Source organism: Perca flavescens, chromosome 9 (genome assembly GCF_004354835.1).
Source record: "Perca flavescens isolate YP-PL-M2 chromosome 9, PFLA_1.0, whole genome shotgun sequence".
Classification (NCBI taxonomy): domain Eukaryota; kingdom Metazoa; phylum Chordata; class Actinopteri; order Perciformes; family Percidae; genus Perca; species Perca flavescens.
In genome coordinates this window covers 20,489,018-20,503,844 of record NC_041339.1, presented here as the reverse complement: position 1 = coordinate 20,503,844, position 14,827 = coordinate 20,489,018, and the positions used below count along the sequence as shown (strand labels likewise).

At 37.9% G+C, this 14,827-nt stretch overlaps 1 protein-coding gene across 1 annotated transcript in view; it reads left to right on the top strand.

Annotated features, from left to right (window-relative positions):
• The window catches only part of adgrl2a (adhesion G protein-coupled receptor L2a), a 95,888-nt gene that overhangs the window by 32,113 nt on the left and 48,948 nt on the right, over nt 1-14,827 (top strand). The window contains exon 3 of the mRNA XM_028586725.1: nt 6,071-6,284. Coding sequence (XP_028442526.1) covers nt 6,071-6,284 — 214 coding nt within the window. The remainder of the gene's footprint in view (nt 1-6,070; nt 6,285-14,827) is intronic.

The following is a 14,827-nucleotide window of genomic DNA, read 5'->3' as shown; positions in this document are numbered from 1 at the left end:
CCTACAGAATAACTTTTCCCCTACAGAATAACTCACTGATCATCTCTGATGTAAATACAAGCTAAGATGTCATGTCAGTGTAATCAGCACCACATAAGTCATAGTTTCAACATCAGTTGTCAAAGAGTTTAATAATCTACAGATGTTATGGGCTGAATTACAGAGGAGAAACAAACCTCTACATAAGTGACTGTCGTATGCTGTTAGCCATGGCCAAAAAATGACATCAGCTTTCAACACACAAAGTGGAAAAAAAAATAGAAACACAGGCTTCAGTTAAAGTTAAAGTTAAGAAATTCAAAAGAATAATATCTGTCAAACCAGTAGTGTAATTCTTTTTCAGAATGGCCACACAAAGTCAGCAGTCTACCTCGTACCCTGCTGTTTGCAGGATATATGCAATATTTTCTTTCTTCTCCTCCTCTGTGTGGACCCGACTTCTTAAGAATACATGCTGTCGTAAAGGATATCTCTGGATTATAGAATCAGCACTGTGGGAAGAGTCTTGACTTAAAGGTTTCTTTTCCTTCACAGACTTCCTTTGCTTGTACCATAGCGAGGAGGGGGAAGGGCTGGGGGTGGCAGAACCTGGAAGACTCGAGCTGCGTTTCCTGTGGCTCCAAGCTAATGCTATAGGCCACACTTTTCTTTCACCCTAAATCCCCCCCAGCAAGCGACCTTGTCGGCTCAGGAGTGCATAATAATGGCGGGCCAAACAGAGATGCTAGCTCATTTACAAGCAGCTGTTTAGTTCTCGTCAGAACAAAGGAAAATCAAAGGTGTGCGTTAATAGTAGTCGACAAGCATCGGGAGCGTCCCCGTCACATTTCTCATCAGCTCTCGACAGAAAAATTATCTGGTTTCACATCAAAATAATCTGGAGACCTCTTTTGTGCTCTGGCCACAATGATGGCAGCATGAGTGGCTGAATAGGCCTTTTGATCAGCCTCTGCTTTGCCCCTGGACTAACTCTGGAAGATGTGTAACTCAAGTTACAAAGAGTCATTTTAATATGAAAGCCATTTACTGGAGGCAAGACAGTTCTGATGAAAAGCAGAATAGTTTTTTATGCTGCATAATCAGCCCTAGACAACAGTGAAGTACTTTTATTTAATTGAGAAAGACTCAAGGTTGTTTCCCTCATTAAACATACAGCTGCATTTAGTTGTGTATACTCTACATTTTCTTTATGTCTGTAGTGTATGTTACTTTGTGGTTTGATCATGGTAATGGCTAGTTTCATGGGACTACATGGGAGAAGCTCCCTACCTACATGGCTCATGAAGATCCTAATGACTCCTCGTTTGTGTGAAATAGGAAGACATTTTGTTCATTACCTCTGCTTCAGTGGCACTCATATCCTACCAGATGGTCACTTTCCAATTGATTTGGCTCATCTGTGGAAAAAAATGAATTAAAACATTACAGCACCAAAGAGACGGTGCATAATGGATCCACTTTACATATGGGAGTTTCTTGCAGTTCTTCAGCTGCAGATACTGTATGGGCCTAATGTAATCACAAAGGTTACGTATGGTAGTAAATGCCAGTCTGGGAAGCCTTGAATAGAGGTTCCTCATTGGTGTAATAAAGTGTTATAACCCATGGAAATAGAGGTCCTGTGCACCAATCAATGTCAATTACGAGCACGTGATAACAGCATGTACAAGAAACATGTGTCAAAAGGTTGAGTAATAATGTGCTTTAAAGAAACCAAACCGCTGCTTTCTAGTGGACAAAACAAAAATTGGCTCTAATTCTAATTTCAGTGTGTAGGTTGTAAAATATGCAGTGTTTTCTTTCAATGTAATTTTAGTCTGTGGGTGGAAAGAAAGAAAATGGGCCTGACTGCTTTGCTATTGTGCAATGGCACTGATCATTGCTCAGCTCAATGCTTGATACATAGCTGATGAAGAGGAATTTAAATGCGTTTCTGGTGGTAATGGTGATAGTGGGTGGGATGGGTGACCAGAATGCCTGATAAGTGTCAGTATGGCCATGATAAGGATCTGACCAGTAATGTCTCCGTTGCACCATGTTGCCATTTTCACAAGATTGAGCTTTCCACATGATATTTTATTGACCATGCCCTGATCTTTTGATCCCTGGCGTTTAATTAGTGCAGAGAATGTACAACTCCTTTTCTGGGTGTTTGATTGATACGCATCTGTCTTTCCAGGCCTCATCATTGGTTTGGATATACCATCACAGAGTGAAGGTATATCAAAGCTTGTAAAATAACATCCCATATTTCGAGGAGGTGTCTGAAGTATGTGCTACCTGCGACGAGGAGGGTGCTGAATTTCCCTTTGAGTCCATGTGTATGTGTGAGACAACCTCAAACGAACACAAGTAAAAAATCCTCTCAGTTGCAGGCATGTGATTCTGTTTTTGCACCCATGTGTGGTGCCATTTTGTTTGCTCAGCAGCCTTTTCCCAATGGTAGAAGTAAAAAAGCTCCTTGAAACACGATATAGCAACAAGAGCTCCAAAAAACTGTTGAGATCTTTCTCTGGGAGATTTTATAAGACTTATCAGAAAAAGGGAAAAGGAACATCCAGCACATATTGATATTCTCGACATGGTTTATTGTTACCATATGGAAAGCAAATAATTTTCATATCATGCATTCCCTAAATAATTATGCTCATGACGCCATGAGCATGATAATGATTACTTTTCTGGCTCATCTGAATAATGAATTTATGTAGTTAACTGAGACAGTAAACATTGAATTTTGTCTATGTTAGATTCACTGTGATCACATTATTCTGTTGTAATTGCAATGCATCACCGTGCCAGAACATGATCAATGGTGTTTTGGTGGCTTCATAATATCTTAATGGCAACTGAGGAAGAGGATTTATTTGAAGTGGTCACATAAACCACTCCATTATACGCACATTATAAAAGAGTTTATACAAAAAGCTGATTTTGATTTGTCAGTATAGCAGTGTAAATCATTCTTTTCTTTAGCCTGTTTTGACCAATGGATATGTCTGTACGTGAATGTTGCAGATGAAACAAAATTTGTTGGGTATCACAAAATATTTTCTGATCAATCTGCAAAATGAAATTGAATACTTGTACAAAACATTAGAGAAAACACCCAAACATTGCTGACCGAATTGTAGACATTGAAATAAGGACTTGCATCTATTGTTTGCTGGACTATTGTGTGTCCCTGTATAGATTTGTCTGTCACTCATCTCACCATGTACCAAAAATACCATCTGACACCAGGGTGAAAAGTAGTCCAGCCTCGGGCCTAATCAATGGAGAGAGGCTTTTTGGAGGTTGTTTACGAGTGTGCTTTTGGTCCATGATGCACAAACCCAGCTGGCAAATAAAGTGTGCTAAGAGGATGGCAATTTAGTTTGATTTCCAGATATTTTACCATGAAAATGTACCGTATTACATGGTCTGTCATCAGCATGGTTGAAAAATTGCTAGTGCATTTCAGTAGGAGTCTTACAGTATTCTTGAGCATACATTTATCTCCTCATTGCTCCAGTATCTGTTTTCTATTAAGCAGAGAGACTGCATCAGTTCTAAATCATAAAACCAGAAACTGAGATTGTAAAGACTCTGCAGAGGGATTTCAGTGTTATAACAGTGTTCCTGGGACACAGAGCATCAGTGGGGTTGGCTGTGGATTTGGAGATCAAACCAGTTTACTTCCAGCCACAAAATAGGCCAGTGCAAGAAAATGTATCCCACCTAGCCATACGTAACGGCTACCCAATTGATCCATGTGAGGTCTATTTTTCCTCTATAGTAAGTCAAGCTCGGATTCAGATGATTTAAAGAAATGTACATTTTTTCAAGAGTTGAAGATACTCGTATATGAATAATATATGCAATGGATGTGTCTCCATTATAAGTCTGCCATTTTCACGTCATGTTTTGAGAATATAAATTTTAATGTGGCATTGACATTAATGTGTTTTACATAGATTCTTATAGCTAATACACATTGTATGGCTGACTTTTGATGGAGATATGCTGAAGTGCACTGACATGAACTCAAGATTGGTTGTCAAGTCCTGTTCCTAACGTGCCATGTTTTCATTTTTTTCCCCCCACTTGGGCTTTTTCTTTCAAGCCAACATCACTGATAAATTGTTTATCACCTTAAGCATTTCTTTTTGACTCCAGAGAGAAAAGGGTCTGCAAAAATGAAATATAGCTGAAACCTATCATAATTTAAAGCCTTTCCTTTTTCATGCTTATTGGTCACATGAGAAAGTTTGCTGTCAAAAAGAGCAAGTAGAGGAAAAAAGATCCATCCCTGGTGATTGTATGCACCCAAACAACTAAAGTCTTATTATAGAGGTTAGATGGGCAAGCTGCCCTCCTCCATACAGATATTTCCTTTGTTTACCCTGAGCTCCTAAGAAGTCAGACTTTCACCTGATTGGTGCACAAACGGAGGATCAGGCAATACAAACTGACATTTATCTTTCTTTGTAAAATACCACAGAAGTATTTGCTGGCGAGGCACACAATACAGAATGCTAATTTCTTGCCATTATAGCATAGCATTTAATCAGACAAAGATAATTATATTGGTAGTTAATTGATGAAGCGTCCAATAGGGTAAAATGAACTTGGCTTTTCAAGGCCAATTTAGCAGAGCTGATGTCAATGGCTTTAAGTAAACCGTTGCCACACAAAGAATATCTCACAGGATGACTCATAAAAAGAAAAAGTGCTTTGTAATTATAAACAACTCTGCATATGGATTGGTCCGACTTGTCCAGTTGCCAAACAAATTAGCGCATGAAAAGTAGGAGCGACACACTTTTTTTTCTTCTTTCTCCTGTGACTGTGAACTAAACCTCATTAGGGAAGTAGAGGCTTTGGAAACACTAACAACAGCCATCAACCAAGTTGCAGGTAGCAACACCATTATTTAAGAGGCTCAAAGAGGTGACAGAGTGAGCACTGCATGCAAGGAAGCTGTGGTTATTATTCAGTGCCGCCAGTGGTTTAGTCAAAGTCCTCAGAGAGGCAGCTGGCAATATTTTTAAGCTCTATCCTCTATGCCGTTCTTGCCAATACTTGCCATGTCGCTCTGACCAAAAATATCCCGTATTGGGATTGCTAAAGTCTATATATGTAGTTCACTTTACTTTTGGCATCGCAGAAAGCCACAATATTGATTTATTTTCTATTTTTCCTACCCCCACACCCCCCTGACAGACACACACCCTCCTTGACACACACACACACACACACACACACACACACACACACACACACACACACACACACACACACACACACACACACACACACACACACGCACGCACAGACGCACATGCACACACACTCCCTCACTCACTCACTCACTCCCCCCCCAGCCTCTCAATAGCCCGCCCTTTGATTGTCAGTACTGTAAAGTGGATTAAATTACAGTTATGTTGTACAGATGCTTGTTGTACTTTTTATTTTGGTTAGAAAAATGAGTCACCACAAGGCGCTAGTGATAGACTGTTCCTATACTGAAATAATACACAGGACAGCAGTATGACAAAGAAAAAACTAAAAAGCATTACAAAATGAGTCCTTAATGGAGTTATATTTTTTACCATCACATCAGCTGTTGGGTTTGGTGTTTAGTGTATCAGTGTGCTTACTGTACCTAGACAGTCATGGGGGGTTACCATGCTCCAGACATTTTAGCTGACAAACTAGACTTTTATGACAATTATCGATTTTCTGCAGGACCGGTTAGGCATGGGGATGACATACTAACACCATTAGCCCACTGGTGCGGTGGAGATCTGAAATGTTCACTCAATATACTGATCTATGTCAGGATAGTAGTCCAATCCTCAATTCACTATCCACATATCAGTGTGATTCATCTTGCTAAACAGTTACAGATTTTTCAATAAAACGGAATGAACATGCACATAAATGCTGCTTTTATGTATATCCAGCACATCCAGCTCTGATATCCTGTGTCTTCTGCCTTCATACTGTCTTCCTCTGTGTCAGCTCATCTACACATCTCCCTTCGATTTGAACTGATAGAGCTCTTTCTGTTTCTCTTCTCCCTCAGGGTTTAGTCGAGCCGCCCTGCCATTTGGCTTAGTACGGAGAGAGCTGTCTTGTGAGGGTTACCCCATCGATCTGCGGTGTCCAGGAAGTGATGTCATAATGATCGAAAGTGCCAACTATGGCCGAACAGATGATAAGATCTGCGACGCTGACCCTTTCCAGATGGAGAACATCAACTGCTATCTTCCGGATGCCTACAAGATCATGTCACAAAGGTAAAACTGCAGACATCTCTGTGCAACACCAAAACAAACGATTACAAAATGAGGTTGCCAGGGCTCAATAGTAGCAGTTGCCAAGTTGCCCTGAGCAACCAGATATACACCTCTGTCAACCATTTCAGTTTTTTTTGGTTGCCCCTGTTGGCACCTATTTTTCTTGTGCTTAAAAAAATCCTGTGCATCCCTTGGCTTTGGACTAAAATCTTTCACCAAGGAGAATAACACGGGCTGCCGTCGGATTGATTTACTCCATCGAATGTAGCAAAAGTGAATCTAAGTGTGGAGCAAAAGAGAGAAAAAGGCAATAGTAGCCTGTCAGCATCAATAACCTACATTACATTAATGTAAGCACCTACTGAGACAGCCAAACCTGAACAAAAGAAAATGAGAAACTTCACCAGAACTTGGGAGGTAAGCAAGGCTGATAAATAGAAGAAATTAAGAAAACTAAAGTAAGCAGGGTCAGAGAGCAAAGCAAAAAGCTCACTATGGACACCAAATTCATATTACAAAATGTGAAAATAACAAATTAACCTTTCAGTGACATTCACAAAAACAAAAAACTGACTGACAAACTGCAGATCTGATCCGGCTTGCGGAGGGAATTATTTTATCTATTGTAATTTACTCTGTTGAATACATTACCTTGCAAACGTGCATTCTAGATTAAGTACGTATGCTAACATTAAACTATCACTGTTAGCTTTGCTTTGCCTTATTAGAGAAGCTGAGCCACTTGCTCCTACCAAAATCCATTTTGTGTGTGTGTGTGTGTGTGTGTGTGATCATAAATTATTATAATACAGCAACCATCCTCTCAAATTTGGCCACCATAAACTAATGGCGGTGTGCCATCTGCATATACCTTCTGGATTCTGATATAAAAAGTTGACTTATTGTGGTCATGTTGAAAGGATAGGTGGCAATCTGCTATAGTTTTTATAGATTAGGAGATCAAACTCAGAGGAATACATTTTAGGCATTGTCTTGTTTAATGCAGAACATTTACAAAAAATAAGTTTTATTAAACATCAACTATTTGGATTCCAGATGCAGTGTCATACCTACATCTTGCCGTTCAGTGCAAAATGTGCTTCCATCAGAGCATTTCCCTGTGGTGGTAAATAATAATTACAATCATAAGTACATTGACTCAAATACTGTAGATAAGTACAATTTTAAGTAATTTTACCGTTACTCCACGACAATTCAGTATTCAAGTATTTTACTTTTTCCTATTAATTATTTAAAAGCTATAGTTCTTTTTCTTGTTTAGATTTTACTTACAAACCTTTGGATCATTTTATAAAATACATTGCACTGTTAAAGATTAAACTACCCTGCAGTGTATAAAATAATAATAATAAACTTGCTCCAGCTTGACCGACTACAACATTAGTTGTGTTACCGCTTACATGTTAATGCATTAATTATAATATGTAATGATATGATGTAATAATTATTTTAAAATAAAGCAAATGACTACTTTTAAATTTGAGACTTCAAGTAAATGATGTTGAGAAAACTTCTGTACTTTTACTTAAGTCAAATGTTGAATGCAGTACTTGATTGAGTACTTTTATCCTGTTGTATTGCTACTTTTATTTAAGTAAAAATCTGAATACTTCTTCCACTACTGGCATTTTCTTAACTTTAAGATACTTAACCTTTGGTAAATCCTGTGGTCAGATTAGGGGAAGGCCTGATTTAGAGATTGATCACTGTCACTGACCACCGAGATGTCAGAGACATTTTAAAGCCACTGTCTCTGTAGCTATCATCCATTTGCAAAGAAGGATGATTTATTGTGGAAAACAAACCCACACAGGTGCACGGCACACACACAACTCGGTAGGGTTCCACTGGTAACACCGTATACATGAGACCAGTTGTCACATAGGGATGCCATGTGAGCTGGTGCAGTGTACGGGATGGAATGACATATGAATGCCACAGAGAGAGAAATTGGATGGTATGAGACCGTCAGCAACTCTGGCAAGCCGCCTTGGGAAATAAAAAAAATAATGAAATAAAACAGTAGAGCCCTTGTATTCAGGGGGTTTATTGTCAAGCCCTGTTTGATGAAGTCAGATAGCTGACTCACATTGTCTGTCTTGAAAGGCTGCAGCCTGCCTGCTCCCCCGCTTGTGGCCCTGTGTATTACGCTGCCCTCAGCCTCGCTCGTACAAAAACAGTCCACTGGAGCACAAATACTGACCCAGCAGGAGCCACCTGACAACAATCCAAAACAGTCTCGTAGACACGCACTCCACCAGCGTCTGTAGAGGACTCTGGTTCATTCCTCATATGCATATCCTGAGAGTGCCAGAAGCCATAGTTCAGATGTTATTTTAAATGTGTTTTTAGCATTTCAGTCACTGCTGAGCTATTGTACTCAGAGCAAAGAGAGAAATGTGTGTGTTCCAAGAAAATGTCTTTTGTGATACAAAAGTCAGACGTGTGGGTTAAAAAATCAAACAAAAAAGAACCTCACAAGAGTTCACATTTGATACCGCAGAAAGAAATCCAAAAGACATCTACTGATAAAAAAAAAGTGATTGGCATATATTTACATAAAGTGGCAAACATAGATAATTTCTTTGTCAGTGTAAAAGTTCTTGTGAAATATCTCACCAAGTGTGAGAGCAGATTAATGTTATTATTGATGTGAACTTATAGATGTTAGATATTTTACATATATAATATATAGATATGTTATGTATCTATATCATAAAAACAGTGTTTGTGTAATCAGTGCAGAAATTTAAAACGGTCCACTGTCATGGAAATAGATTCAAGGACAGTTTGACAAATGTCCAAGATTGCATATGGGACTAATTAGTGATTTTTTTCATCATCTCTTGTCTATTTATTTACAGAAATAGACTAAATAGGAAGCAAATGTAATACCTCTGCTGCCAAAAATAATTATCCTCCAACGAGAAATGTGGTGAACTTTTTTGTGTGTCTACTTGGAATGTAATGTTTGTCTCAAGGTCTGAGCCCTTCACTTCTCCACAAGACTCATGGTCTGCACTCTGGCTGCTGCTGAGGCTAACCCAGCTGAAAATTTCCATATGTGTGGCAACCCACTACACACCCTATGCAAGGAGAGAAAAAAAAGTATTTCCTCCTGTACAGTCCACTAAGATAAGATTGAAGAGACAAAATTATTTGTTGCCCTAATTAGCCTGTCCTACTAATTTAAGTGTGTGGGGAAAAATCACATTAGCACTTGGGTGGAAAACTGCTCACTTTTTAAACATCCGAAATTAATGTGATCCTCAAGTGTGGAGAATTGGATTGAGGCTTCACTGAGTTTGATAGATCCTGTTGGCACTCCAAATTGTTTTTATATCTGGCTGGCATTTTATATTCATGAGCACAATGATTTTATGAAAATAGCCTTAGGATTGTTGTGGCTCAATTAGAACATTCAGCTGCAAGCAATTAGTCGACTCAAGTGGGTGATAATCTGTACAGGAATTTTTCACATGGACACCTCTCCAGCAGATGTGAAACTGCATGGCAGTACAGTTTGAAATAATTAATTAATTGATAATATCCAGTGAGTTTTTTTTTTATTTTCTTCAGGAATGTATTTCTTAATAATTACATTTCGTCATCTGCACTGATGATAATGATGACGATTGCAACCACAACAATTACCACACGTGACATCTTCGTTAAAACTGTAATTTAAATCACATTTCAATAATATTGTGTAATACATTTAGTTGTACATGCACTAGTAACCATCTGGTGCTTACTTGCTATTGATTTAAATCTGACCACCATTCCTTATCACAGTAGCTTGAGGAGTAGTAAGACACATCTTGACCAATCATTGTCACAAAAAGAACATATTAAGATATGCAGTATGAATAAGTGGCTTACATCTATTGATTTGTCCTTGACTAATGAGCTTCATTGTAAGTATTTGATAACAAGGTCATTGATTGCTGTAACATAACATGGCTGGGCCCTGCCGTGCATGTGGATCATGGGTTTTCCAAGGAGCACATCATTGACAAGAAAGCAGATAGCTCTCTAACAGACGATGTGAAATTCATTAGTGGTGGGATTAGAGGACAGCTAGTTAGTTAATAATTATCATTAAAATGATCATCACCCTTGGGTATTTGAAAGTTTTTATTTTGTAATGACATAATCAGCTTGACTGTGGCAGATTTTTTTACAAACATTATTAAGTTAATAGAGTTGTTAACAGCTGATTTGTAATGTTAAAATGACCCAGCAATATTAGCATGCAATTGTCAATAAATGTGAGGCAGTTCTGGAGACTAAATGATGCTGCTCACACTATTTATATCAGTGACAGGACTGCTTGCAAGGCTCTCCGAGGAGCTCCATTGCTGCCGCCTGACAGCACACTGCCTTGTTCTTCCTCTACAGAGTTGGTGTTTATTTAAAGCGCAGCAGATTAAGATGTCATAAAGATCACGATTCAGCTTGGGGTGTACATGAGTTCATAAGCCACGAAACTGCTCTCTACTCAAGACTATGTTGGTAATGATGTGCCAAATTTAAAAGTGTATCAACTGTCATATTGGTTGTCATTAGCCAAACAGCTGTTTATACCAACAAATACAAATGCTATGAAGTAATATAAATAAAACCCTTTTTCTCTTATTAAAATGTGGGGAAATGGATTTTGGTTGGCTTACCAACAGTCATACCATACTTGCCATAGCTTATTTACCGTGGTAGCTATCATTTTAACAATTCTGGATGTACTAGACCATTGTGGGCAAAGTCAGTGTGCAGGACTGCTTTATGGTCATATTATATTTTTGCATCAATGTGATAATTTACCTAGATTTGTCAGATTTTAATTTAATTGACTAGATTTGCCCAAAACAGACACTTCTGTGTGGTTATTTGTATCCATAAACTCATTTAAGTTTCCTAACAATTTGTCATGATATAAATCAATATCGTAATACAAAACATGTGCTATGACATTTTTTAACCATACGTCCCACCCATATTTAACAATATTAATAGTATTAATAATGTAGGCCTATGTGAGATGCAATTTCTTTCACCAATGTTTTAAGTAATACCCTTTTAAAACTTTGAATTTCAGATGAATCAAACATGTAAAATCATTATTTAAATGTCCTCAATCCTGCCCGTCTTATAAAAAGGTCCCATATAGTATTTGTCTAAAGTATTAACCCCCTTTGGAGTTTTCATGTTTTATTGTTTTCAAATTAGATTTGATTTGGCTTATTTTGTTTTTACATCTGATCAACAGAAAATGATGATTTCATGTCAAAGTGAAAACAGATCTCTACAAATTGATCTGAATTAATAACAAACATAAACTGTTAAATATGTGTTGGCATAAGCATTCACCCCTTTCATGTCAGTTTTTAATGGATGCACCTTTAGCAGCAATTACACTCTTGAGTCTCCATGTCAGCTTTGGTCAATTTTCCCCCATTCTTCTTCGCTAAACTGCTCAAGCTCTGTCCGTTTGCATGAGGATCATTAGCACCCAGCCTTTTTTAAATCCAGCCACAAGTTCTTGATCTGGAATCTGACTCGGCCACTCCAGGACAATAAAACAGTTGTTTTTAAGCCTTCTAGCTTTATGCGTGGGTGTGGTAGCATTGCATTCTGCCGTCTTATAAAGGTCATATTTAGACCTGCAAAATGTCACAATAGTATTTCCATTGACTTTAGTGCATGGCAATGTACCTTTGTTGGTTTAAAAATCAATAGGTGAGATGGACGGATGTGAGTCAGACAGCCTTCCTCCTGAGTCTGTAAGAGCCTGGAATCCCCCCGTTGAGCACCATTGGCAGCTCCAGTAAATATAGCATAAACACAAGCATATGACAGTAATTACAAGTTTCTGGGATGTCTTATCCGGATATTGGGTCAGACCTGAAGTTGAAAGCAGGAGGCTAATGGTTAATTTATAACGACCTATTTCCTGAAACATTATTGGGCCACCCCTTTAGAAAATGGTCTAAATATACTGATATTGGAGGTGATTATACATCCAGCATGTGTGTGTTTTTGCAACAGATTGTTTCTTTCGCTGCCATTTTGTGGCCCTGGAAATTATTTAATTTTTCAATGGCCTGTCTGCTATCAACAGGCTTGCCTCTTGAGAAAGATGTCTGCCTTGATAATTGTGCCATGAACCTCATCAGCATTTCAGATGAAATGGAGCTAGACGGGTCACTTTGAGTTTAAGAGACACTAATTTGATTGAAATTCAAACTGGGAGCATCAGGAAGTAGATTGTGCCTTTTCTGTAATATGCTCCCCTCACTCATGTCGCTTTTCTCCTCCAGTTACACGTCGATTGTTTTCTCGCTGCTGATGCTATTTTTTATATTCTGAATTACAAATGGCTGCTTAGGCTTCCTGAACGCTATGGAGTGTTGAGGGATAGCAAATTGAGCAGTGGGGGCAAAACAATTTAAGGATTCAGCAATTAAGGAGCATCTTGCCCGGAGTCTAAACTGGCCGTGCCACATGAGCAGTGCATGACGTGTCACATCATGAGAGACTGTCTGCACTACATCAATTTAAAAGCAGTGTTTTCAAACGTATAAAGACAAGACTACATTATTCTCAATGATTATTTTGTAAAGTACCAACCCTTGCCTTGGTAGACCAAGCCTATTGCCTACTAAAGGATATTTAGCCTGAGTTTTGAGGCCAAAACTGATATTGATATTTGAGAGTTTTAAAATTCAATAGATACATGTTTATATTGGCCAATTCTAACCAAGATGTGTACTGAGCATTTTACAGAAATATAATACATATATGAGATATAAAAAACTGGTGGGCAAACCATGTAATGGTGACACTGTTTCTAAATTCAGATTCCTCAAACATATATTTTACCTGACATATCTGCTGATAACAATATATTTGTGATAAACTAATACTCACCAGTGTGGCTGCTTCACTAAATAATGTACATTTGTTCATTTTTGTTAAATGTAGGGAGGTGCATATAGAGTAATTGTAAATGAAATATATTTCAAGCTTAAATTTACACAGGTTTGTCTGTCCAAGCAAAGCTGATCTGTACACAGCAGCATTTGTTAAAATGACATTATTTGTATCCATTCTTGGACATGGATTAGTAAAAAACAAATTACAGTCTTTTATGGTTTAGGCAGGCTTTAGACTTCAGTAACGGCTTTTACTACATTTGTTAGTGGAAACAGAGTTTGTAGAATTCTACTCAAGTCAATTTATTATTCATTTAGCACATTATCTTCATGTCCAATTATTCCTCTGACATACTTTATGATGGCAGTGGAAGAGGTTAAATTGCATTGTGGATACATGGTATCAGGAGTGCTATCACTTACACCTTGTTGGCATCTTATTGCACCCCTTCCCGCTGTCAGCAGGGAGTGCTCATTTTTAAAGGAGATTTGCATCAAATCTAAGAAGCATTTTCTGTGACATTCTAATTGTACTGATATCTGCCTCTCCCAAAAGGTCAGAGATGTGATGGGATTACATTTGGGATACTTCAGTGTGATTAACTGGCTGGTAGAGGGAATGGAGGCAATCAGCGCAGAAAGTAGCTCCATCCTTCCCTTATTTTAAATAAAAAAAAGAAAATTGGCTATTTTTGAAACTGAAAAATCTGACTATAGTTTAATTTTAAATAAATGAATCTTAAAGCAATTGATGGGTAGATATAGCTTTAGAATTTAAAACTCCAGTGAAATTCGAAGTGTAGAGTTCTGGAAACCATAGCTGTTTTTGTTGCTTTTTAAACTGGACAACTCATTGTTAAATCATACCACAAATGTGTTAAACATGGTTGTACCAGTTTGTAAAAAAATAAAAATAGTGCACTATATTTTTCGTTGATATAAGCCAATACAGAAACATTACCAAACAACTGGGTAATGTCGCTCCTAAAAAAGGCACCTCGCCTCTTTACTTTATATAGATCCCTTTTCCAAATGGCTAATTATTTTTTCTATTGCATTACAAGATAAAATAAATTAGCACTCTTTCCACTTTTTCTTCAGTAAAATTCTGTTGAGCAGTCAAGGTATTTATAGAGATAGAATGTTTCACTCTGGAGGAAAGTGGAGAAAAGCTTCCTTTAACTTAATATTCATTATGTACATGATTAATTACTATATAGCCTCAGACTATCAAAAGATAGTCAGAGATATCATATTTTACATGTATTTAATTAGTGTGCACTTTGAGACCTGTGCCCTGGTAGGCCCAAATACTGAACTTTTTATGGGAGGAATTTCAATTACACGCTCTCTCTCAAATTGAGGGCTAGGACTATGCATAGAAGAAGTCATTAGGGCTTTTTCAATTGGTCTCAGGAGATGCCCGAGGTTTCACAGATGAGAAGGAATCAGAGTCACACAATCCCATAGATCAGGGTGCTCCTGCTACACAGCTCTAAAATTAGGGCAATATATCAGAAAGAGCTATCAACACTTATGTCAACATTGTTTCAAAAGAAATATGAGGTGTTTTTTTCCCAAGTGCTTATG